Source organism: Antechinus flavipes, chromosome 4 (assembly GCF_016432865.1).
Source record: "Antechinus flavipes isolate AdamAnt ecotype Samford, QLD, Australia chromosome 4, AdamAnt_v2, whole genome shotgun sequence".
Lineage (NCBI taxonomy): Eukaryota > Metazoa > Chordata > Mammalia > Dasyuromorphia > Dasyuridae > Antechinus > Antechinus flavipes.
Window position 1 is genome coordinate 206,016,342 of NC_067401.1, and position 25,757 is coordinate 206,042,098.

The window sequence follows — 25,757 nt, forward strand, 5'->3', positions numbered from 1 at the left end:
CTCTGGTGACCTGGTATAGCTGGCGGGATCCACAGCCTTCTCTCTGACGCTGTTCCGGGGGGAGACCAGCAGGAGACACACCTACAGTACCTGGGACGCTCTGTTGGTCCCCAAAGGAAAAGGGCTGTCTCCTCTTCCTGGATGCTGAAGCCTGGAACTGCCTGCTAACATGGCTGGCTCATGCTCCATCCTGGAGGAGGAACATTCAGCTGGCTGATGCCTATCCTCAGTTCCCAGCCAGTCCTCCCTTGCTTTGTCCTGGATGCTAAAGGAAGGGGAAGCCGAGACGAAAGGAGCAAACTCTTTTATTGGGTGAACTTCAAGGAAGGGGAGGGGAGAAGGTAGAAGTGCAGGGACACCTACAGAGAAAGGTGGCCTTCTTTGACGTCACTGGAGGGTGGGCTTGGCTCCCCTCCTCCCCAGTTCTTCCTCCCGAACTTGGATTGTTCTGAAGCCAAAGGTCTGAGGAACATGCTGAGTATTAGAGGAAGATAAAGGGCATCTTCAACCTTTTCCTGTCCTGCCACCCCTCATCCTTCCATCATCCAGTGCATGGCGGGCACAAAGGGGAGAAGTGTAAACCATCAACCGGGATGGGAATGGGGGATGAAGCCTGGCAACTACCTGGAACACTAATCCCTGTCCAGTCTGAAAGGATGGAAATCTCTGAGCCTTTTGTTCAACCTGGGAGATGGGAAGAGCCTGGGAGGGATCCAGGGCAGGGAAAACAGATTCTTTGATTAGCTTCTCAGTCAGATTTCAACTCTATGGAGTCATAGATGTAGCAGCCGACGTCACCAATGTTCACACCTGGAAGGGTGGAAGAGTAGAGTCACTTGAAGGTCCTGAGGGGACATTGGGGAAGAAGGAAAGAGGGAGGAGGTGTGGATATGAGAGGGAAGGAGACTGGGGAGACACTAGGAGAGAAGGGAAGGGAGGACAGTGAGGGAGAAGGGAAAGGAAGGCAGTAAGGGAAGAATGTAGGGAGCTGGGAAGAAATGGGCAAAGTGAAGGAGAAGCGGTTTAATATTGAAGGGAACTACATGCAAATCATGCATAAGCTATGCAAGTGAAGTGCATTTCAGCTTGGTTATTGCTGGGATTGGGGCTCCCACCTTTGGGCCCAAACAGGTATCCGTAGCAAGGGATGTGGCAGTACGGGAAACCATCATGCTGGGAACACAGCGGGAACTTGATTTAGTCCTACCTTAAATCCTTCTGCCCCACCTAGTCTCCACTTTTCTTCCAGGGCTCTCTGCAGCTTCCTGAGTCTCCCCTGGCCCCTGTTCCCACTCTTCCTTCTTCCCCCTCCAGAGATTACCTGCAGCTTCAGTCAAATCATTTACCTTTTCTGAGCCTCAGTTTCCCCATCTTTAAGATGAAGGGGGGAGACTAGGTAATCTCTTTCATGTTCCATGGCTCTGGGGTTCTGGAACTCTGAGCTCCCTCCCCCAACTATGTCTGTGTCTGGCTCCCAGACTTCCCTGGGCACTCCCTGTCCCACCTGCATCAATCAGACCCCAGCTTACCTCGGCGTGGCTCCCCGCTGTTAGGGTTTTGCGGCAGCGCTGGCATCGGAGACAGGGCCGATGCCAGTTCCTGCCCAGGGACATCACCTTCTCAGCTAGTAGAAAGAAAGGTCGTGGTACCCAGAGGATGGCTGAGGGGTTGTTCCCCGGGTGCCATGTGGGTCCTGCCTGGGCAGGAGTGACAGGAGCGAGAGGGCTCTGATCTCCTCCCCGGCAGTCTCTCCAGCCCCGGCCTGCCCATCCCAACGGCCCAGACCTGCCTCTGACTTGCTCCTCCCAACTCACCAAAGTAAACGGGGTTCCCACAGCCAGGACACAGGGAGGTCTCACCGGCATACGTCTTCACCTGTGTTGGGCCTTAGGAAACAAGAGACTTGGGTTGGACCCCGGAGCAACCTATCCAGAGCCCATCCTCATCAGAACTGGGCAAAGGGATGGTCTGCTGAAGGGGCTTGTGCTTCCCTCCACAAAGAGCCCAAGTTCAAGTGCCCCTCACGAAGTGTTCTTTTCCAGTGTCCCATCTTCTTGCCCCCCTCTACTGCCTTCTCTCTGTCTGCCTCAGTCTATTGTCGTCTCTCTGTTTTTCTCTCTCTTGTGTGTATCTCTCTCTGTGTCTCTTTCTCCTTTCCTACCTGTCTCTTTGTTTTTCTCTGTCTCTGTCCCTGTCTCTCTGTCTCTGTCTCTCTATGTCTGTCTTTCTGTCTCTCTTTGTCTGTCTCTCTGTGTCTCTGTATTTCTCTTTCTTTTTCTCTCTTTGTTTTTCTTTCTCTCTGTGTCTCTTTCCTTCCTGTCTGTCCCTGTCTCTTTGTCTCTCTCTATTTCTCTCTGTGTGTCTCTTTCTCCTTTCCTTTCTGTGTGTCTCTGTCTTTGGCTGTCTCTCTGTCTGTCTCTCTCTCTTTCCTTTCCTTCCTGTCTGTCTCCCTTCCTCCCTCTCTCTCTCTCTCTCTCTGTCTCTTTCTGTCTTTCTCTGTCTCTCTGTTTCTATATGTCTCTTTCTCTTTCCTTTCTGTCTGTTTCTCTCTCTCTCTCTTTCTGTTTCTCTCCGTGTGTCTCTTTCTCCTTTCCTCTCTGTCTCTCTGTCTATGTCTCTCTCTCTCTCTTGTTTTCTCTCTCTGTCTCTTTCTCCTTTCCTTTCTGTCTCTCTGTCTCTCTGCCTGACTGTCTCTCTCTGTCTCTCTGCCTGACTGTCTGTCTCTCTCTCTCTCTTTCCTTTCCTTCTTGCCTCTCTCTCTCTCTCTGTCTCTGTCTCTCTGCCTGACTGTCTGTCTGTCTGTCTCTCTCTCTCTCTTTCCTTTCCTTCCTGTCCATCTCTCTCTGTCTCTGTCTCTGTCTCTCTCTCTTTCCTTTCCTTCTTGTCTCTCTCTCTCTCTGTCTCTGTCTCTCTGCCTGACTGTCTGTCTGTCTGTCTCTCTCTCTCTCTTTCCTTTCCTTCCTGTCCGTCTCTCTCTCTGTCTCTGTCTCTGTCTCTCTCTCTTTCCTTTCTTCCTGTCCGTCTCTCTCTCTGTCTCTCTCTCTTTCCTTTCCTTCCTGTCCATCTCTCTCTCTGTCTCTGTCTCTCTGCCTGTCTCTCTGTCTGTCCGTCTCTCTCTCTGTCTCTGTCTCTCTGTCTGTCTCTCTCTCTCTCTCTCTTTCCTTTCCTTCCTGTCGTCTCTCTCTCTGTCTCTCTGTCTGTCTGTCTCTCTCTCTTTCCTTTCCTTCCTGTCCGTCTCTCTCTCTGTCTCTGTCTCTCTGTCTCTCTCTCTTTCCTTTCCTTCCTGTCTCTCTCTCTCTCTGTCTCTGTCTCTCTGCCTGACTGTCTGTCTGTCTGTCTCTCTCTCTTTCCTTTCCTTCCTGTCCGTCTCTCTCTCTGTCTCTCTCTCTCTCTCTTTCCTTTCCTTCCTGTCCGTCTCTCTCTCTGTCTCTGTCTCTCTGTCTCTCTCTCTCTTTCCTTTCCTTCCTGTCTCTGTCTCTCTCTGTCTCTGTCTCTCTGCCTGTCTCTCTGTCTGTCTGTCTGTCTCTCTTTCCTTCCTGTCCTCTCTCTCTGTCTGTCTCTTTTTCTCTCACCCCCCTACATTTCACCGTCACCCTCTCACCCAGTCTCAGCAGTTCTTACCATTCTTCTTCCTATTCCCCCAGGAGCCCTGGTCATCCTGCTCTTTGGTGCCAAGGTGCCAACCCCCTCTTGCCCGCCTGCCTGGCCCCAATCAGCAGCAACTCAATCCCTGAGAAACCTGAGCCGGACATTGGAGCTGGAGCCCAGGGCAGGTGGTGTCGGGTGTTGGAGAGTGTAGTGTCAGTGCTTATTTGGGCTGGGGGGAATGGGAGGGAAAGGAGGCAGAGGGGGCATCAAGGCTTTCCCAGCCCAAACCTCCAAATACAGACATTGAAAAGAAGGGGAGAAGTTAAGAGACAAAGATCACTATTGTCACACCTTTCCACGGCACTGGACTGAGTGAGCCACCTGCTTTTGGTCCCAGATGCGCCTCTGAATAGCCGTGTGACCTCAGGTCAAGTCCCGTTTGTTAACTTTTCTCCATCTCAGTTTCCTCATTCAATTCAAAAAATCTCACAGGGGCTTGACCAGCTGAGGGAGGCTTAGAGCTGAGCTAATCCAACACCCCTTTTTACACATGAAAAAACTGAAGCTCTGAAGAGGTAAATGACCTGTCCAAGGTCACACAAAGGACCAGATCCAAAATACAAAGTAAAGTTTCCCTCTCTCTGCTGTGCACTAATTTTTATTTTCCTACTGCCTTGCTCTGTGGGCCACACACAGTACATGATTAACAAATATATTATTATATTAATAAATATGTAATATGTACATATTATATTAAACATAAAATAAATAATATATAATAAATCAAAATAAATATATATGCACATATAAAATGTACAAAATAAATAATAAATATATGAAGAAATAGATAACATTTTGCTATTATATGTTCATAATAATTTGTATAAAATAATATAAAATACTTCTCTTAATAAATAAATAATGTGTATATATTATACAGAAATAAAAAACCTATAAATAAATAATATATAATATGAAATAAATATATAATAGGTACACCTATAAAAATGTATATAAAATAAATATTTTATAATAGATATATAAATAAATATATACTATTTCTAGGTCCTAATATAATGACCATAATATATAATATAGAAATACAAATAATAAGTTTTAAAATATAAATAATGTAAAATGATAAATGTTTTAGAATAGATATATATTTTATATATAAATAATTTATATAATTATATATAATTTATAGAATAATTATATAATAATTTATATAATAAAATATTTTGCAATAGATATATTAATAAATATATGTTACACAGATAAAACTAAACAAGGCCTAAAGTTTGAGGTAAATATAAGAAGTCTTCCAAATGTGTTTCTGAAGGCACTATTCTCTCCTTTCTGAGATGTATTCTGCCAACAGCTGGGACCCCCTTCCTCAACTATAGCATAGGGTGTGTGAAGGGGATAAGGCAGGAAGGATGGATTGGGATATGATGGAGCTTAAATGCCAGGCTGAAGAATTTTGTGTTTTCTTTTATAAGAGGAAGAAACACAGGGACAATAGGGAGCAAGTTTCTGGGCCGGAAAAAGAGCTAGCAGCATTGTTTCTTTGATAGATAATTTTGGCAGTTTTGTGATGATGGATGAATGGATGGATGCAATGGTAAAATCACTGCAGAATGAAAAATTCACAGGGGACCCCCATCCCTACCCCATGCCTCTGATGCTTGAAGAGAGAGACTCCATCAGGATGGGCGTAGTTAGGGGGCCTTTATAATAGTAGTGAGGTAAGAAACTTGAATTAGCATAGAGGCCATAGAAGTGGAGAGAAAGGAAATAAATTTGACAGGTGCTTTGGAGATAGAATCAATAAGGTTTGATGACTGTTGGCACAATGGACCAGATAAAGAAAAGGAACAAACCAAAGCACCCCAAGGTGATGGAGTGAGCAGAAGAGAGGCATTCTCCACTGAGACAGGGAAACCGAGGTGGAAGGAAGGATGGAGGGAGAGGGGAGGTTTAGATCAAAACATACTAGTTTCTATTTGGGACATGTGGAAGTTTGAGATGCCAGTGGGACGTCTATGAGGAGATTTCCAGCAGCCAGATGGAAATGTAGGATGACATTTCAGGGGAGCTGGATACACAGATTTGGGAATCATCTTTGTCATGAATGCAGAGAGCTCATCCTGCCCACCTCACAGAATTGGCATAAGTGTCCAATGAGACAGAACTTGAGAATGGATTTGTGATCTCATTGGTACAGAGAACTCCACAGTGAGCAAACTCCCTCTACCAATTCAGGTCAGCACCTTCCAGCTCAACCCTCTTACAGCCTTAGAGCAAAGATGTCAAATCCTGATAGTAATCGGATTAAAATGTAATTGAGAAATGCTTTAACAAAATTTTATATATATATAGCATACATAATGTCAACCCGTGTTTTCCTAAATCAATAGGGATGTTTCTGTTTGAATTTGACATTGCTGCTCTTAAGAAATTTGCCTAAGATTACACAATATATGGATCTCAAACTATGTCATGAAAAAACAAGAGATGGCACAAAGATGGCTATTATTTCTGGCCCAGAAATGAGGATATTGGAGTGAAAAACTCTGTTCTTGCCCGGTAATTCTGCCTCCCTGCTACCCCAGAATGGGTAAGAAGCTGACTCAGAGGTAAGGTTTTCTGATGCTATATACTCCACTTACTCCAAAAGGGCACTTACTCCTCCTCGCCCTCTTGGCCTGAGGGAGGCCTGTCCTGCTCCTGGGTGGACTGAAGCTTCCAGTGGTCAAAGGCATGGTGGTGATGGGAGCTGGAGGATGGGGGGGTTCTTCCATGTAGGAGCCCACTCCACCAATCTTGATTCCTGAAAGGCAGAACAGAGAGGAAGAAGAGAGTAGGGGGTGAGAATGGGGGTGTCCTAGTATGCCTCAGAAGATGACCACCCCCAAAATCCTTTCCGTGAGCTCTAATCCAAACCCATGGCTCCACTTCTCAGGCCCATCTCATCATATCCCCCATTTAGGCTGCTCTCTCCTTCTCTCCCTCCATCCCTTGTGGGGACAGGCACTTACCCCGGGGTCCAAAGAGGACTGCATAACATGGTTTGTGACAATATGGTTTTCCATTATGCTAAACACAGGAAGAAAACAGGAATTGATTAAAGTGGTAAAATCACTGCAGAATGAAGAATTCACAGGGGACCCCCCCATCCCTACCCCATGCCTCTGATTTTCCAGCTGAGGAGGCACTACAATCTATTACAGTTTCGGGTCCCAAAACCCACCTTCATAACATAAAGCTGTCTAGGGAGCTAGGGAGTACCTGTTTTCTCATAATGCCCCAAAAAAACTGTGATTTATAATCCCCCTATTTCTTCCAATACAACCTGGATCCTACAATTACTGAAAAGGAAAGGGAAACTATATGCTCTCAAATATGACTAGCCTGATCAGGCAACACATTGGGGCTCACCCAGGATCAGTTGGGCACTGGCACGACCTACCGCAGAAGGGGAATGTCAATGACAAGAAGACAATCTTCCATTTTTAACCTTCCCTCTCCAACATCCCCTCCTTTTAATGCAACTCCTGCACCGGGATTTCAAATTAAATAGAGACGAAGTTGAGTTTCCCTGATGTCAAAGTTGGCAATAGGCAGGTGAGAGAGTGTGGTATGGGAATGGTGGCTGATTAAACTTTCACTTAAATTAAACAATTTAGTTTTTTTTAAATTAAACAATTTTTTTTTTTAGTTTAAACAAATTAAACAAAGTTAAATTAAACAATCAATCAATTAGGGGTTGGAGAAGCTAGAACTGGGTTGGAAATATGGGGGGAAATGACATAACACATTTATATGGTGCTTACTATATGCCGGATACTTTGCTAAGAGCTTTGTGATTATTATCTCATTGATCCTCGCCCAAACCTGTGAGAGGGGAATTATTATTTCCTTCATTTTACAGATGAGGAAGCCGAGGCAGAGTGATCCAGTGTCACACAACTAATAAATTTCTGTGTCCAGATTTTCCTGACTCCAGGCCCAGTGCTCTCTTCACTGTGCCTCAGGGAGAGATTGACTTAGGGACTGAGAGAGGGAGCTAGAAAGGGCATTCAGATAACAGAGACACGATCCAGGCACAAAAAGTTCAGCCAGGCAGGGTATTCAGGGCTGATAATCTGGACACCCCTTCTGCTTATCTCTCTACCCATTGAGGTCATAGCTTCTCTCTCCTCCCCTTCCCTTCCCTCTCTTCTCCTCCTCTCCCAATAGGGGCCTCACCTCAGCGTGTCCACCCGCAGCTAGGACATTGTGACAGCGCTCACATTTCAGGCAGAATCGATGCCAGTTCTGACCCAGGGAGCTCACCTTCTCAGCTGTGAGAAGGAACGGAGTGGACAATGGAGCGTCAGGATCTCCGTTTGCAGTTCAGCCCCTCAGGGATTTTAGTAATGGGGTGACAGGGGACAGAAGGGTGTTACAGAAGAGAATGCTCTCGTTATCGCTCTTCCTCAATCCTTGAGTCTTAGTAGATACCACCCCTCATTCTCCCACTCTACCTACCTTCCTTCCAGTCTGCCCCCTTCTCCTTCCGGGGAGCCCACTCTTTTGAATCTTTGCCAATTTTTAATATCCAATCTTAGGCCCATTCACCCCAAAAAACAGCAGAAAGGGACTCACGTCTTGAGACTCTACTCGGGGAAATGGGGGATGGATCGCCTATTCCAGCTACAGAGGCATATCATACAGAACTAACTGCAAAGGAGTGGAAACCCTGGGACCTTTCCGATTCTGTCTTCAGGTTCTGGGGCCTCCCAGAACTTACCACATCCTAAATTACATCCTATAATTACTTCCTCAAATAACTCTTCCCAATGTTTTCACCAAACTTTCATCCCATTGTCTCGTCTATATCTAACACAGGTCTCCCCCACTACTTGGCTCCCAGAGTATCCCGAAAACCTTATCAGAGTTCTTAACTTCTTTGTACCCTGGGGTTTCCCCCACAAACTGCCTCCCAAGGTATCCCCCAGATCTTCCCCAAACTCACTCCCAGACTCTCAAATTTTCTCAACTTCTCCAAGCTTTGTTCCCAGCGTCTCCCCCAAACCCATCCCTGCGTCTCCCCCAGATTCCCCTGGTCTCACCGAAGAACACGGGCTGCTGGCAGCGCGGGCACGTCCAGCTCATGGCTCCTAAGGCTTCTGAGCTGCTCTGGACACTGGGGCTCGCGGCTCGGGTGACTTAAGCCCACTTGGGCTCCCTTCCGACCCCGCCCGCCGTCGCACTCCCAAGCCTCATTGGACATCGGCCGCTGCATCTCGGTTACAATTGGCTGTACCTGGGGACTCGGGGCTTCTTCACCGGCGCTGCCTGAAGGTGCAATTTCTCGGGGAGGGGGGGAGCTGGAGGTGGATGGACATCAAACGGGGCACCGAGATGGTGGAGGGGTTCTGTTAATGCTTCTCTCCCTGGGGCGGGACACGGTTATCGGGTTCCCATCCAGGTAGGGTGAGGGCTAAGGCATCCGTGGCCGGGCTGGGTGGACCCTGTACTCAGGAGGAAATTGGAGCAATCAATACCGGGAATTTTGAAACTATGGGCGGAGGTGGAGGTGGAAGGGATGTGTGTGTGTCGCGTGCGCGCCTCAGTTTCACCATCTGTAAAGTAGGGATAATAATCTACTTCCCAAGGGTGTTGTGAGGATCAAATGAGATAATAATTGTAAAATGCCTGGCACATGGTAAACACTATTTAAATGTTACTTATTATTATTGGTGGATAGAAATCTGACCTCCAAGTCAGGATTTCTGGGTTCAAGTCGCTGCCTCTGACACCAGCATTTGCTGTGAGACTCTGTCTGAGCTAGTCTCTTAATATCTAAGACTGTCTATCAGTTGCACATCTTAGGCAGAGGAAGTTTCCTTACTGAGAACTCCTTACACCACTTCAGGAAGTTTCCAAACTTTTGGTCTCAGGAGGCATTTATAGACATAAAAATTATTGAAGATCTCAAAGAAATTTCTTCATTTGGGTTATTATGTCTATCAATATTTACTCTAAGAAATTAAAACTGATTATGTTTAATTATCGATTCACTTAAAAATAACAATAGACCATTACATGTTAACACACATATGGTATTTTCCAAAACAAGAAAAAAAGGGATAAGAGTGACATTGTTTTACAGATTTTTGAAATATCCTTAATGTCTGGCTTAATAGAAGACAGTTGGATTTGCATATCTACTGCATTCAGTCTGTTTTGATAATTTCTTTTGATAATTTTCATTATTTTCAAAATTCATGTAAAGATCATTTTTAACATTCACTCTTGCAAAACCTTGTGTTCCAAATTTTTCTCCCTCTCTTTCCCCATCCCCCTCTCCTAGACAGCAATGTGTGTTAAACATGTGTAATTCTTCTATACATATTTCCACATTTATCATGCTGCATAAGAAAAATCAGATGAAAAAAGAAAAAAGAGAAAGAAAGAAAAAAAAAGCAACCAAATAACAACAAACACAATATTATATTGTGATCCACATTCAGTCCCTGTATCCTCTTTCTGGATGCAGATGGTTCTCTCCATCATAAGTCTATTGGAATTGACCTGAATCACCTCTTGATGTTATTTTAGATGACGTATATGAAAAAAAATCTAGCCTCCATACAAATATATAGTTAGATAATATTTTTGGAAATATGTATAGAGAATTTACTCTAGTGTGAGTGTGTCAAAGGCAGAACTTGAAATCAGATCCTTTTGACTGAAGCTGACCCTATAGTCAGCCAACATATCAATTAAATATATATATATATATATATATATATATATATATATATATATATATATATATATATATATACATATATATATATACAGAGAGAAAGAGAGAGAGAGAGAGAGAGAGATTGCACATGTTTAACATATATTGGATCACTTATTGACTGAGGGAGGGGGGAAGGGAGGGGAAAAAGAACACAGGATTTTATAGGAGTGAATGTTGAATTAACCATGTATATATTTTGAAAATAAAAGCTATAATTAAAAAATAAAAGTTGCCTAGGAAAAATATATACAGTTAGAAAAGAGAGGGGTACCTTAATAGGAAAACAATTTCACCATTTTTCTGAAAACATTTCTTACCTCATAGACATTCTTGAGGAGTCTCTGGGATTCCCAAAGGTCCACAGTTCATACTTTGAGAACTATTGTATTCATTAATATGGTCTGAACATTATCTCTGTGAAGGCAGGGAATGTGTTATTTTTGACTTGGCAGCTCTAGGACAATGTCTTCTTCCATATAGTAGGTACTCTCAAGCTGTTGGTAGTTTTGTTTTTAACATTCATAATGCTTAATATGGACCTGGAATTTAATAGGAAGACAGCCCAGTCTTTCAACATCAATTTCTTCCTGGAGCCATTTGGCTGTGAATCATGGAACACCCACAATCTCTGAAGAATCAAAATTGTGGGTGCCTCCAAAGGGCAGTGGAAACGCTCAGGGTGGGTCTAAGAAGGCTGTGGTATATTACTTATGATGAGTTGCATGAAGAAGTGCCATAAAAGACATTCATCAAGGACACTTAGGGCTGGAAAACAAGGTAGGCTAGTACGTATGACAGTCTGAGTACTGTACTAAAATTCACAAATCATTAAAAGGCCTTCAGTAAATTGTAATGAGAATTTATGAAAGGAGTATTTAGGGAAAGACCTGGACAAGAATCATACGGGATGACAAGATATGGAAGCATTACACCCTCTCTGCCTTGGTGGTGGGAATACCCTCTCAACTTTCAAAATGTAACAGCCCTAATGCCTCTGGAGTTTAGGAATTAAATATGTCTATTTAAAAAGCCCCGACTAGAACTCTCCTCTAATGTCTCATTTTGACCAAGTTGCCCTAGGGTTCCTGAAGACACTGTGAGCAGAGCACAACCTTTGTTAGATCTCACAAGACTGGAATGCCATTGAGCACAAGCTCCAGAGCTATAAAAAGGGCAAAGCAATTAGGGCTTTGTTCCAGAGTTCTCAAATTCATAGGGCTGAGAATGCTTGTACTCCTCTGCAGCACAGAAGCTATTGAATTTAGCACCTATATGTTGTTGTTATTGTTCAATTGTTTTTCCAGTTATATCTGACTTTCTGTGACCCCGTTTGGGGTTTCCTTCCAAAGATACTGGAGTAGTTTGTCATTTCCTTTTCCAGATCATTTTACAGATAAGGAAACTGAGGCAAATGAAGTGAAGTGACTTGTTCAAGGATCACACAGCTAATAAATATCCAAAGCCATATCTGAGCACAAATATTCTAGACTCCAGGCCTGAATATATCCAGTGTGTCATTTAGGTGCCCTGGTACCCATGAAGCAAGAATAATTAATAAAAATAGAATGATGAACTTCCTTTACTGGCATTACCTTAAATCGGGAATTCCTTCATAGCCTTGTCTTTTCTCCCGACCTGGACCTGAGCTTCTGAGCAGAAGTGTCATAGCATCTTAGCATCTGCTTGCTCCTCTCACAGAACTGTGTTCCCCCATGTCCTGCCAAGAAGACAATTTTTATTTGTTTATTTATTTATTTTTTGCTTTTTGCTGAGGCAATTGGGGTTAAGTGACTTGTCCAGGGTCACACGTCTAGGAAGTGTTAAGTGTCTGAGACCAGATTTGAACTTGGATCCTCCTGATTTCAGGGCTGGTGCTCTATCCACAGACAATTATACAACATGAAAATTAAACAAAACAAAAACCTAAATAGTAAAATATAAAAATTGATCATTGCTTTACAGACCAGAGGCAGAAGAAAATTTTAAGGGCTAAAACTTATTTTCTTCCTTTTTCTAAATTGATCATTATAGAACTATTGGGCTCATTGACAGATTGTACGTCTGTCATTTGAAGAGCAGCCTAATTAAATTCAGGGAAATGGTCACCTGATGATTTATTTTTTTTCCATAATAACTCAGTAAAGACCCTTGACACAGACATGGAGGAGGGGTGATGGGCATCCAGAGAGGGAAGAGCATCTGCCTCTGATGTCTAGCTATCTTTGTGCCTTTGAGCAAAATCACTCTGTATTCCTGGCTGAAACCAGTTTACTCCTCCTCACTGTTGTTGGTCCTTAGGTCTCAGAGAGGGTGATTTCTTAACCTGTGAATGAATTAGATTTAAGTGAGGCAGAATTGCAATGAGTCTTCAGATAGAGTCATTGAAGTCCAGTGGCAAGAAAAGGTCAAGATGACTGGCCATGGTCCAAGATGCAGTGGATGACTTTTTCTTTTCTAAATTAAGGTCTTCCCCAGTTCTCAATTGATCTGGGGCAATACCTATTCAATGAGCAAGGACTAGATAAGAACTGAGACAAAACATGGCCAAGTTTACTATCACAAAAATATCAGTCTGGGAGGAGACGAGTTTTTGGCCAGAATAGAAAACAATTGTTGTACTAAAAGGAAAGAGAAGAGGAAAGGTACAAGCATTTATTAAGTACCTAATATGTGTTAGATACTGTGCTAAGCACTTTATAATTATTATCTCATTTGATCCTCATAACTGGGAGGTAGGAACTATTATTATTTCCATTTTACAGATAAGAAAACTAAGGCAAACAGAGTAAAGTGACTTGCCCATGGTCATATAGCTATTACGTGATTGAAGTCAGATTTTAATCCAGTTCTTCCTGACTCCAGACTCAGCACTCTGTCCACTGCCCCCTTTGCATTGTAGCCCCTTCTTTTGAATAATCTTAACAATGGCAGATTTTTGTCCTTTCCTCCACAGTTATTCAATTATTTGACCCCATATGGGGTCACAACCTACAGTTTAAGAATCTTTGTCCTAAAAAGGCCTCATTTCCAAAATATATAGAGAACTGACCCTAATTTATAAGAAACCAAGCCATTCTCCAATTGATAAATGGTCAAAGGATATGAACAGACAATTTTCAGATGATGAAATTGAAACTATTACCACTCATATGAAAGAGTGTTCTAAATCACTATTGATCAGAGAAATGCAAATTAAGACAACTCTGAGATATCACTACACACCTGTCAGGTTGGCTAAGATGGCAGGAAAAAATAATGATGAATGTTGGAGGGGATGCAGGAAAACTGGGACACTGATGCATTGTTGGTGGAGTTGTGAACAAATCCAACCATTCTGGAGAGCAATCTGGAATTATGCCCAAAAAGTTATCAAACTGTGCATACCCTTTGATCCAGCAGTGCTACTACTGGGCTTATACCCCAAAGAGATACTAAAAAAGGGAAAGGGACCTGTATGTGCCAAAATGTTTGTGGCAGCCCTGTTTGTAGTGGCTAGAAGCTGGAAAATGAATGGATGCCCATCAATTGGAGAATGGCTGGGTAAATTGTGGTATATGAATGTTATGGAATATTATTGCTCTGTAGGGAATGACCAGCAGGATGAATACAGAGAGGCTTGGAGAGACCTACATGGACTGATGCTAAGTGAGATGAGCAGAACCAGGAGATCATTATACACTTCGACAACGATACTGTATGAGGATGTATTCTGATGGAAGTGGATTTCTATGACAAAGAGACTTAACTGAGTTTCATTGGATAAATGATGGACAGAAACAGCTGCACCCAAAGAAGGAACACTGGGAAACGAATGTGAACTATTTTCATTTTTGATTTTTTTCCCGAGTTATTTTTACCTTCTGAATCCAATTCTCCCTGTGCAACAGGAGAACTGTTCGGTTCTGCAAATATGTATTGTATCTAGAATATACTGCAACATATTTAACATATATAGTTCTGTTTGCCATCTGGGGGGGTGGTGGAGGGAGGGAGGGGAAAAAAATCGAAACATAAGCGAGTGCAAGGGATAATGTTGTAAAAAATTACCCTGGCATGGATTCTGTCAATACAAAGTTATTATTAAATTAAATTAAATTAAATTAAAAAAAAAAAAAAGAATCTTTGTCCTGATGGAGCTTACCTTTTCCCCCAAAATATGCAATTTGATTTTTCTTTTTCTTTCTTTCTTTCTTTCTTTCTTTCTTTCTTTCTTTCTTTTCCCCTGAGGCAACTGGGGTTAAGTGACTTGTCCAGGGTCACATAGCCAGGAAGTGTTAAGTGTCTGAGGCTAGATTTGAACTCAGATCCTCCTGACTTCAGGACTGGTGCTCTATCCACTACACCAACTAACTGCCCCTGATTTTTTAATTACATGTAATAAAATTTCGACATTTGTTTTTTTCAAAATTTTGAGTTCTAAATTCTCTCCCTCTCTTCCTATCGTCCTCATTGAGAAGGAAAGTAATTTGATATTGGTTATATATGTATTGTTATGGGAAAATTTTCCATATTAATCATATTGTGAAAGAAAACAGACAAAAAAAAAAACCCCCAAGAAAAATAGTTTTTTTTTAAAGTATGCTTTGATCTACATTCATACTCCATTAAGTTTTTCTCTGACTTACATGAACTAATACTAAGTGAAATGAGCAGAACCAGAAGATTATACATGGCAATAATAAGATTATACCATGATCAATTCTGATGGATCAATTCCATAATGAGATGATTCTAACCAGTTCCAATTGTTCAGTGATGAAGAGAACCATCTATACCCAGAGAGAGAACCATGGGAACAGAGTGTGGACCACAACATAACATTTTCACTCTTTTTGTTGTTGTTTGCTTGCATTTTATTTTGCTTCTCTTTTTCTCTTGTGTAGCATGATAATTGTGTAAATATGTATGCATATATTGGATTTAACATATATTTCTACCATGTTTAACATATATTGGAATACTTGCCATCTAGAGGAGGGCATTGGGAAAAGGGAGGAAAATTGGAACACAGGGTTTTGCAAGGGCTAATGTTGAAGAATTGTCCACATGTATGTTTTGAAAAATAAAACGCTTTAATAAAAAAAGAAGAAAAAAAAGCTTTTCTCTGAAGGTAGATATTATTTTTCATCATGAGTTATTTAGAATTATCTTTTATTATGTTACTGAAAATGGCTCATTCACAGTTGATCATCATACAATATTGATTTTATTGTCTACAATGTACCCCTGGTTTGGCTCATTTCACTTTGCATCTGTTTATGTAAATCTTTCCAGGTTTTTCTGAAATCCACCTGCTCATCATTTCTTCAGCATACCAGTATTCCATCATATAACAACACATTTTGTTCAGCTATTTTCCAATTGATGGTCATCCCCTCAATTTCCAGTTCTTTGCTACCACAAAAAGAGTTGCAATAAATATTTTTGAACATATAGGTTCATATATATATATGTCTTTGGGATATAGACCTAGTAATATTATTATTGAATCAAAAGGTATGCACAGTTTTATATAAACTTTGGAGCACATTTCCAAATTACTGATGGAGTTTACTTTATTTTTTTGTTTTTGTTTTTGTTTTTGTTTTTGTTTTTATTCAAAATTAGAAGCTTTTTTTCTTTTTTTTTAAATAACTTTTTATTGACAGTTTACTTTATATTTTGTTACAAATAACACTAAAAGGACAGGTGATAAGTTTTAATTGTGTAAATTAGCTTATTGTTACTTTCTTTGAAATAAATGGGTGAATTTTTCTTTGTAAATCACACTCATAGTGAGGTTCTAATGGCAGATCCTTTAGCTTATTCTGTGGATCCACATTCCTAAAACTACAGTTCATAGAACTCTGCTGAAATATTTATCTTTTAATAATCAACCAGAGAACAGAATTAACTCAAGGCAAATGCATTTACTGGACTAACATAGGAAGGAAATTTACAATAGAATGTTTCCTCCATAAGCCTAATGTATATAGTCCCATCTATATACATACTATCATTGAGAAAGATGAGCAAGTACAGAAATCACTCAGAAGAAGCTTGCATACGAGGAACATTTGTGGATGAGAAACTCATTCTAACACTGCATGATTCCAAATATCAAGTCAATTAGATTGGAGAGGGGAAAAGCTAGAAGCAAGAAAAACAGTTAAGGGGCATTTTGTAGCTAAGTAAAGAGCATTGCCTCTGGAGTTACTGCATCACTGCAGTGATGTTTAGGATATCTTTGGATCTCCTCATTTGGAACTGCTTTCAAAGATCATTTAGGAGTCATCTAAGAAAACATGAATTAGTTCTTCATAGGCTTATTTTTGTCCAAATATGGCATTACTCACCAGGCCTGACTCGAAATGAATTTCAGCTGTTTCCGAAAATCAAATCCATCTATAAAGGACAAAAATTTGTCACTGCAAATATTCTTCCAAAAAAATAGGCTGCAAACTCATATTGTCATAAATCTCAAGGACTCAAAAGATAAAAAGAGAAAAGTCCAGTATATATTCCAGCTTCATAGCCTTTCTTTCTTCCTTCCTTCCTTCCTACTTTCTTCCTTCCTTCCTCCCTTCCTCCTTTCCTTTTTTCCTTCCTCCTTCCCTCCCTTTCTCCCCTCTCCCTCTCTCTCTTTTTTTTAATTTAATTTTTATTTTATAGCTTTTTATTTACAAGATATATGCATGGGTAATTTTTCAGCATTGACAGTTGCAAAACCCCTTGTTCCAACTTTTCCCCTCCTTTCCCCAACCCCCTCCCCAGATGGCAGGTTGACCAATACATGTTAAATATATTAAAGTATAAGTTAAATATAATATATGTATATATGTCCATACAATTATTTTATTGTACAAAAAGAATTGGAGTTTGAAATAGTGTACAATTAGCCTGTGAAGGAAATCAAAAACGCAGGCGGACAAAAATAGAGGGATTAGGAATTCTATGTAGTGGTTCATATTCTCCCAGAGGTCTTTCGCTAGGTATAGCTAGTTCAATTCATTACTGCTTTATTGGAACTTAGTTGGTTCATCTCATTGCTGAAGATGGCCAGGTCCATCACAATTGATCATCATATAGTATTGTTGTTGAAGTATATAATGATTTCCTGGTTCTGCTCATTTAGCATCAGTTCATGTAAGTCTCGCCAGTCCTCTCTGTATTCATCCTGCTGGTCATTCCTTACAGAACAATAATATTCCATAACATTCATATACCACAATTTATTCAGCCATTCTCCAATTGATGGGCATCCACTCAGTTTCTAGTTTCTGGCCACTACAAAGAAATGTGCAGCAAGAAATTGCAAGTATGGAAGAATTCAGAGAAATATGCATGACTTGAATGAACTGATATAGTAAGCAGAAACAAAATGTAAACAAAATGAACACTAAGAGGAAGTTGAACTCTGAATAGCTATGATAACCAGTTTTTCTGAATTCAGGCTCTTGCATTAACCACCAGTTTTATCTCCAGCCCAGCCCCACTGCCATCACCAAGGAGGCAATCATCAAAGAGGTCCACCTTCCTCATTTGCCACCAATACCAGCTGTTTACCACCTGTCACCTTCAGGCAGGTGAGCCAAAGAACCCCAGGAATAGCAGCTCCCCTTAGAGCACAAGTACAGTTGCCAAGGAGACCACTACAGCCATCATCCTGGGAATCAACCCCTATGGAAATGTGGTCTGGCTATTGCCTCCAGAAGAGCAGTAGCCAAAGCAACTTAAGACCCAAAAAAGAAAGTTCTCACCATCAAAGTCCTTGAACCATCATCAAAAGGTTCAACATCAGAAGCTGATCTTATCAGTGGAAATGACATTAAAAATACATGATGAATTGTTTTGCTACTTATACCTTACAGATCACAGGACTTTTCCATATAACTTGCAGTGGAAACTTTCTGTGTAGGCTGCCTTCCCTGTTAGAATGTGAGCTTCTTGAGAACAGGCACTTACTTCTGCCTTTTTATTTGTATTCCTAAACACTTAAATGCTTTTTCATCCACCCTTTTAAGACAGAGAAGGCTAAGGGACAGACTAACATTCCAAAATTAAAGGAGTAACAGAGGTATCTGAGCCATAATATAGGGGATCAAAAACTCTGGGATTCGATTACTCTTTTAAAAAAAATTATAAAGCTACCTTTAATGGTCTGGGTAAATCCCATTGAAATCTCCTCCTCCCCCCCCCCCCCCCAAAAGGCTGCCTAAGGAAGAAGGATGTACCCAAAAAACTCATTGTAAACAGAGGGTAGAATGTCATTCATTCTTGGACCTAAGAGTGTTGTAAAAGACCCCTAGTGTAAAAGAACTAGCTGAGGTACACCATCAATAAGGGAAATGAACACAAATCATCTTTATTTGGTTTCTTTCTTCTCGCTGGCTTTTTTCTGCTTCTGTCTCATGATATCTCAGTTCTGTTTTTTGGCAGCAGTAGACTGCCAACATCCTGGAATTTTCCCTTATCTCATTTGCTTTACTTTTCACGTTCTTCTGGCAGGCAAGTTCTCGCTGATTGAGAGTGGTGGTGGTCATGACTGCTGAGGCAACTCCAGCCTGACTCAGTGATCTCTGCTTTCCCCTCCAATGTCCTTATGTGTTCTTTTGACAGTGTAGGTCTGATAGGAAAAGGAGCTGCTCTTCCAACAACCCCAAACTTGTTTCTTTTCCTCAGAATCCAAGTCCAATAGGAGGTACCATAGGACAGGAGACCTCCATGGATTCCTGGGGACCTGGAACTCACTGGAAGGCTGTGGGTGGGAACATAGGCACTTATCTAGCAACTCCAAGTTCCTTATCTTTCCAGGCCTTTAAGCCCAGAATAGCACCATAAGGAAAAATGCTTATATTAGTCTCTGGGGCATACATGGGACCTACTGGAATACAGGGAAACTTGCTTCTAATAATCTCAAGTCATTTTCCTTGTGAGAAGGCAAAGGTCAGTGCCATGAAACCAGACAACTTTAAGACCCTGGAGAAAAGTAGAATTAAAGTGAGAACCATATTGATTATAAGCTACTGTTGAGTTCTTTATTGGTTTTCTATATTTTTCTGTGAGGTGGAATAAAGGCTGTCCTATCATGGATATATGCATGTTACCTTAAATATTAAATGGAAGCTGAGAATTCTTTTATTTACCTACATATGAAGAGACTACACATAAACTATTTTTGAGATTTCCTAGATGCAACTCTTTTTTTTAATTTTTTTATTTTATAATAACTTTTTATTGACAGAACCCATGCCAGGGTCATTTTTTACAGCATTATCCCTTGCACTCACTTCTGTTCCAATTTTTCCCCTCCCTCCCTCCACCCCCTCCCTTAGATGGCAAGCAGTCCTTTACATGTTAAATATGTCGCAGTATATCCTAGATACAATATATGTTTGCAGAACCGAACAGTTCTCTTATTGCACAGGGAGAATTGGATTCAGAAGGTATAAATAACCCGGGAAGAAAAACAAAAATGCAAATAGTTTACATTCATTTCCCAGTGTTCTTTCTCTGGGTGTAGTTGCTTCTGTCCATCCTTGATCAATTGAAACTGAGTAAGATCTTCTCTTTATCGAAGAGATCCACTTCCATCAGAATACATCCTCATACAGTATCGTTGTTGAGGTATATAATGATCTCCTGGTTCTGCTCATTTCACTTAGCATCAGTTCATATAAGTCTTAGATGCAACTCTTGATGAGGACAATATGAAATAAAGAAAATTATTTTGCTTCTGAAATTAAATCTGGTTAGTGTAAATCATGAGTTTGGAGCAGGCTTTGTGAATATAGTCCTTCTATTGATGGTGTTCTGCTGGTGATCAAATGGACTTGGAATTGTAAGACCTAGATCTGAAATGTGTATGTGATACTTTCTTGTGTGACCCCAGCTATTCATTCTATTTCCTCATTTTTAATAGAATACATGAAGATCTTTTAAAGAAAACTGAGAAACTTAAATATAAGTACATGTTGTCCTAAAAATATTTCCATCCAAGATGCTTGCTTTACTGGATCATGAAATACTATTTAGTGCATCTTTTCTTTATGACTTCATGTTAATATCTCTTATCTCCCCTGCCCTGTCTAGATCTCCAGTATCAAGAAGCAAGAAGGCTCTTGTCCTAAGGAGGCTCATACGTCAACAGTAACTCCAGATTCTATGCCACACCAAACTATTATGCTGGCTCAGTTCAGTCATTCAGGTTTATCACCTCAGGTAAGAGCACCATACTCAGGTTACCTCCTTTTAGAACATCATCCCAACTTCAAATAGTTTTATTCCTCCCTAGGCCAACTCCAACCAAGTTCATTCATCACCTACTTCATGCTATTTATGCCCTTTGGAACTCCCAATTTGTTCTCAGTAGGCTTTCCTGCAACTTAAACATGAGTTCCAAGCTTTTTTTCTGTCCTTTCCCCCCACCCTTTTCCCTAGACAACAAGTGACCTATATAGTTAAATATATGTGATTCTTTTATACATATTTTCACCTTTATCATGCTGCACAAGAAAATTCTTTCATTTCCTCACTTTAATGTAGTTTACCCTTTAGTCACTATATTACCATTCTCTCTTGGCTCTGGATTCACAGGGCCAGTAGAAAAGGGGGGTCATATCTCCTTTTTTTCCCCAGTCACTTCTAGTCTCTACTATTATCCTTCAATGACTTCTCCTGTCTTAAGGTCCAAACCAATCATCTATATTACCTTCTCATTCATTATTGTCATCTACTATTTTCCTGGTAATTTCTCTAAGTTTCTCAATGACTTCAGTACCTGGCTCATGGTATTCTTCTCTCCTTGGTCCCCTGCTATAATTTTTGGGGCATTCAGTATTTATATAGTTAAGCTTTCTAGAAATTTGACTGCATAATTCCTTAAGAAAGGAAGGAACTTATTAAGTATCTACTATTTCCCAGGTGCTTTATTATAGATTATCTCATTTGATCCTCATAACAATCCTAGGAGACAGATGTTATTATTCCCATTTTAATAGTTCAGGAAATTGAGGCAGAGGTTATGAGACTTGTTTAAGGGCACACAACCAGTGTCTGATTTGAACTCGCCTCCCTGACTTCAAACCCAGTGCTCTACCCTGCTGTTGGGAGTTCTTTACTTGTGGCCGGAGTTTTAACAGGCTTGAGAGAGAAGATAAAGGAGAGGTAACAGTAACACTGTCATGGCAAATCAGTAACCACAATGTGTGCCATTCCCTTCTTCAAGACCATGAGAGGAGACGTCTGCAAATGGAGAGTATGTGACTTTTTTTATTACAGATGCTCATTCTGATAGTTGGAGAGAAAAATAGTCTCTAGGAATGAACAGATCCTAAGTCTATTTCACTTTCCCTCATATTTTTCTATTCTGCTGAAGAATACATTTGCTTGAATTCTCATAAACACCTATTGTTGACCCTCTTTCCATTTTCTGAAGCATAAAGACAGGACAGCTTTGGGAACCGCACAAGTGAAAGTGAGCTTTGTAGGGCAATCCCCAGCCCATTGTTAGTGATCTGTTTTCTAAATGGAGGCACAAACACAAGCCATTTCCTAACTATGCTTCCAAGTGAAGAATTACTATGCATTTGAGCCTTTAAAAAAATTAGCCTCAGTTCCAATAGACTTATGATGGAGAAAGCCATCTGTGTCCAGAGAGGAGAATGTGGGGACTAAATATGGATCACTACACAGTATTTTCACCTATTTTGTTTACTTGCCTTTTTTCTTTCTCATTTTTTTTTCCTTTTTGATCTGATTTTTCTTGTGCAGCACGATAAAGTAGAAGCATGTATAGAAGAATTGCACAGGTTTAATCTATATTAGATTACTTGCTGTCTCGGGGAAGGGAGTAAGAAGAAAAGAGGGAGAAAAGTTTGGAACACAAGGTTTTGCAAGGGTGAATACTGAAAAATATATTTGCATGTATTTTAAAACTAAAAAGCTATTATTAAAAATAATTTTAAAAATTTTAAATGGTCTTCAATTTCAATAGATTTGTGATGGAGAGAGCCATCTGCATCTAGAGAGAGGACTATGGGGACTGAATATGGATCACAACATAATATTTTCACCTTTTTTTGTTGTTGCTGTTGTTTGTTTGCTTGCTGGTTTTTAAAATTTCTTTCCTTTTCATCTATTTTTTCTCGTTCAGAATGATAAATGTGGGAATATGTTTAGAAGAATTGCACATGTTTAACCTATGTTGGATTGCTTACTGTCTAGGGGAGGTGGATTGGAAGAAGGAGGGAAAAAAGTTTGGAGCACAGGGTTTTGCAAAGGTGAATGTTGAAGATTAGTTTTGGATGTATTTAAAAAACTAAACACCTATTATTGTTTTTTAAAAGACAAAAAAAAAAAATTGGCCTCATAGACAAGAGGATAATAGTGTATTGAAGATCTTACCTTCATCTGGACTAATCCCAGGAAATTTCTAAAATAAATAAAATATAGCTTGTGCTTAGCGTGTTGCAAACATGAATAGCAAGAACCCTAAATCATGGCCAAGCACTCAGTAGATGATGGCTATTGGCTATTGGACAACCTTTATATCAACCCACAGAAAATGCATAAAATGCTAAAGACTCACGGGAATCCATAAAGCACTCAGCTCCTCCCAGAAGGAATTGAACTTGAGGTTGCTGTCATAGCAACCCTCTGTCATTCCAATATGTCCCTCTTTCCCACAGACTCCTTTAGTCTCCCCAAGACTTGTAGTGCCACCCTGTGGTTTAGACTTCACCAAAAAGTAATCAGGTCTGAAAAGGCAAACCCTTTTTCATCAGAAATGCACTGTTTGAATAATTCACTAGCTTTGTTCTTCAATAGAGCACTGCCAGAATCACATAGACCGTCTTCTGCTTTCACTAAAGGTAGTGTTAAATCAGGAAATTGCTTTCTAAATGATCTGATGCCTGAACTCTTAAAATATAGGAACTCTTTAAAATAAATTGTTGATAAGACAATTCCAATAGACTTGTAATAGAGCTATCCATATCCACACAGAACTACGGAGGTGGATCAAAACATAATGTTTGTTGTTGTCTGTTTGTTTGCTTTTTTGTCTTTGTCATGTTTCTTACCCGCCCTACCTCCCATCTGATTTTTCTTGTGTAGCATGATGATATGGAAATATGTGATTTCTGGGGAAGCAAAGAGAGAAAGAAAAATTTAGAACACAAGATTTTGCAAAGGTGAATGTTGAAAATTATCTTTGCATGGATTTGGAAAAATAAAATACTATTAAACTTTTGTTTTTCTCACCTTAATTTATCTATGTTGATTTTTTTTCCTTCCCCACCCCTCTTCCTCAGAGAGGTATTCCTTATAAGAAAGAACAAAAGTAAGTAGGAAAAAAAAGTTGGTTCAGGAAAACTAACATTTTGGTAAACTTTATAATATATACCCTATTTCATGCCTCTCCCCCCCGCCCCCTGCCGAAAAGAAGAGAATTTCTTTTCTTTAGGATCAAGATTGATCATTATAACAATGATGTGTTTAGTTTTCTTTTTTTTGGCATTTTCTCCACTTACATTATTGTAGCCACTGTGTATATTATTTCCTGGTTTTATTTACTATACTTTGAATCAGGGTATATAAATTTTCTCTATGTTCTTCATAGCCAGGTCAGTTTTTTCTCTTTTATTGTGCATTTAACAATTCTCTGTATATTGAAATGTACGGAGAATATTATTATATAAAAATTCGGACTTCTGTTACATTCAATTTTTAAGTATATATAATTTAACAAGGTGGTGGTCCAATAATATTTCCTTAAATGTATGAACCATTTATTTAGCCATTCCCAAACTGGGGCACTATTTTGTTTTCAATTCTTTGTTACTATATAAAGTGAGACTACAGAATTTTGGTATAAGTGAGAAATGTCCCATGTTTAACATATATTGTATTACTTGCCAACTAGGGGAGGGAGTGGGAGAAAGGGTGAGGAGGAATTGGAACATAAGGTTTTGCAAAGGCTAATTTGAAAAATAAAAAGCTTCAATAAAGAAAAAAAAAAGAAGAAGAAGAAATGTCAAGCTATCATGCTGGGTCTCCTGTCTGGTGTCCAGGAGCTTATAGGAAAAGGAGAAATACCAAGTCTCCTGCCTTTCAAGTGAGGGAGAAAATGCCATTCTATCATACCAGGTCTCCTTCCTGATCTCATTCCATAAAGCACCAGTCTCTTGGCTGTGAAACAAAGGGAGAAAATGCCATCCCACTGATCCTGTTCCATTCGGTTTCATGCCTCTTGTTAGAAGAGAAGAAAGAATCATTCCACTGGGCCCCAGATTTCACCTTTCCAAGGAAGAGGAGAAAGAACAATCTATCAAGTCTCTATCCTAGGTTCTTGCCTTGGGAAAAAGAAAGTAACACCCTTCCTTCAGTTCTAAGCATCTGCCCCTGGCCTGAACTGCCCAAGAGTACACTTCTATCTGAGACCACAGCTCATTCAAACTCTCTTTCCACCCCACATTCACCTTGCCCAAACCCTTACTCCTTTTCCCTTCCACCCAACCCCCTCAATATCCCACTGTAAAGCTCCTTCTGTGCATTTTGGAATACATGCTCCATAGGCAACGAATTTGCTTTCATATTAAATTGTTTCTTTCCCACTGCTTCTGATGCGGGAAAGCTTCCTTTCTAGATTCCCACCCTCTCCTAGTTAATAATGTAAATTGCCCTTTAACTCACAAATCCTGGTCCCTTTGAATTCCAATAGAAGATCCAGACCTGTCCCAGCCCCACCCGGATATGAGCCAACTTTGGGGCTACACCCAAAAGCCCCTAGAGCTAAGTCTCCTATTATAAAAAGGCCATGCTGGGAACCCCTCTTTGCAGAGATTCCAAACATGGTCGCCATGTGAAGACCCTCTGTCCACTGGACCCTTTGTCCAGTGCCCTCCTTATCTCTATCTTCACCTATCTCCTTACTTCCAAACCCAATAATAAACCTCTTTTATCAATCTAGCTCTCGGGCCAATAAATGCTTTTATTGGGGGACTTGCGCCGCTACTAGATCCCATTTACCGCCGTATCCTTGCGCTGAATCCAAGGGGGGTTGCAGGGGGCCTTTGCTTGACTCCTTGTTCCCCAAACCTGCCACTAGACCTTAACTAAACCCTAATTTTATTTAGGTACCCCAAATCTAGACCTCAACACTTCTATCTTCTAACTCTCACTTAGACTTGGATCCCTCTTGGTGACATTCTTCCTGGGCTCCCTTTCCAGCACTGATTGCACTTCTTCCTCTGTCTTTCAATCTCCACATCTGTTTTTTGTCCAACACTGTGACCTCCGATTCCTCAATCTTTCAGTTCTCTCCCAGGTCATCACTATTGCAGTCGCCATCTTTTCTTCTCTTTCCCTTCTTTCCCCCTTGGTTGGC

General features: G+C 40.6%; 1 protein-coding gene across 3 annotated transcripts; it reads right to left on the minus strand.

Moving 5' to 3' along the window:
* Positions 1–289: 289 nt before the first annotated feature.
* CRIP3 (cysteine rich protein 3) lies at positions 290–8,797 on the minus strand. 3 transcript variants are annotated; one of them, XR_007953532.1, is made up of 9 exons: positions 8,706–8,796; positions 7,840–7,934; positions 6,630–6,687; positions 6,278–6,421; positions 1,815–1,886; positions 1,530–1,624; positions 1,116–1,173; positions 625–810; positions 290–462 (listed from the first exon to the last, which is right to left on the minus strand). XR_007953532.1 is itself a non-coding variant. In XM_051997013.1 (8 exons), exons 1-8 carry the CDS (start codon positions 8,746–8,748, stop codon positions 749–751), a joined length of 627 nt encoding a protein of 208 aa, XP_051852973.1. In that variant the 5' UTR covers positions 8,749–8,796; the 3' UTR covers positions 290–748. The 3 variants fall into 3 exon arrangements, 2 of the variants coding, with proteins under 2 accessions (XP_051852973.1, XP_051852974.1); XM_051997013.1 differs by having other exon boundaries at positions 290–810; XM_051997014.1 differs by lacking the exon at positions 1,116–1,173 and having other exon boundaries at positions 290–810; positions 8,706–8,797.
* Positions 8,798–25,757: the final 16,960 nt, after the last annotated feature.

What these genes read in the sequence shown, in the direction of transcription:
- CRIP3 (XM_051997013.1), bottom strand. Translation starts at nt 8,748, where the DNA reads ATGAGCTGGACGTGCCCGCGCTGCCAGCAGCCCGTGTTCTTCG. An exon ending in TGGGAACCCCGTTTACTTTG is followed by an intron (nt 1,625 to 1,814) that starts GTGAGTTGGGAG and finishes TCTTTCTACTAG; the next exon opens with CTGAGAAGGTGATGTCCCTG. An exon ending in CAGCGGGGAGCCACGCCGAG is followed by an intron (nt 1,174 to 1,529) that starts GTAAGCTGGGGT and finishes CTGTGTTCCCAG; the next exon opens with CATGATGGTTTCCCGTACTG.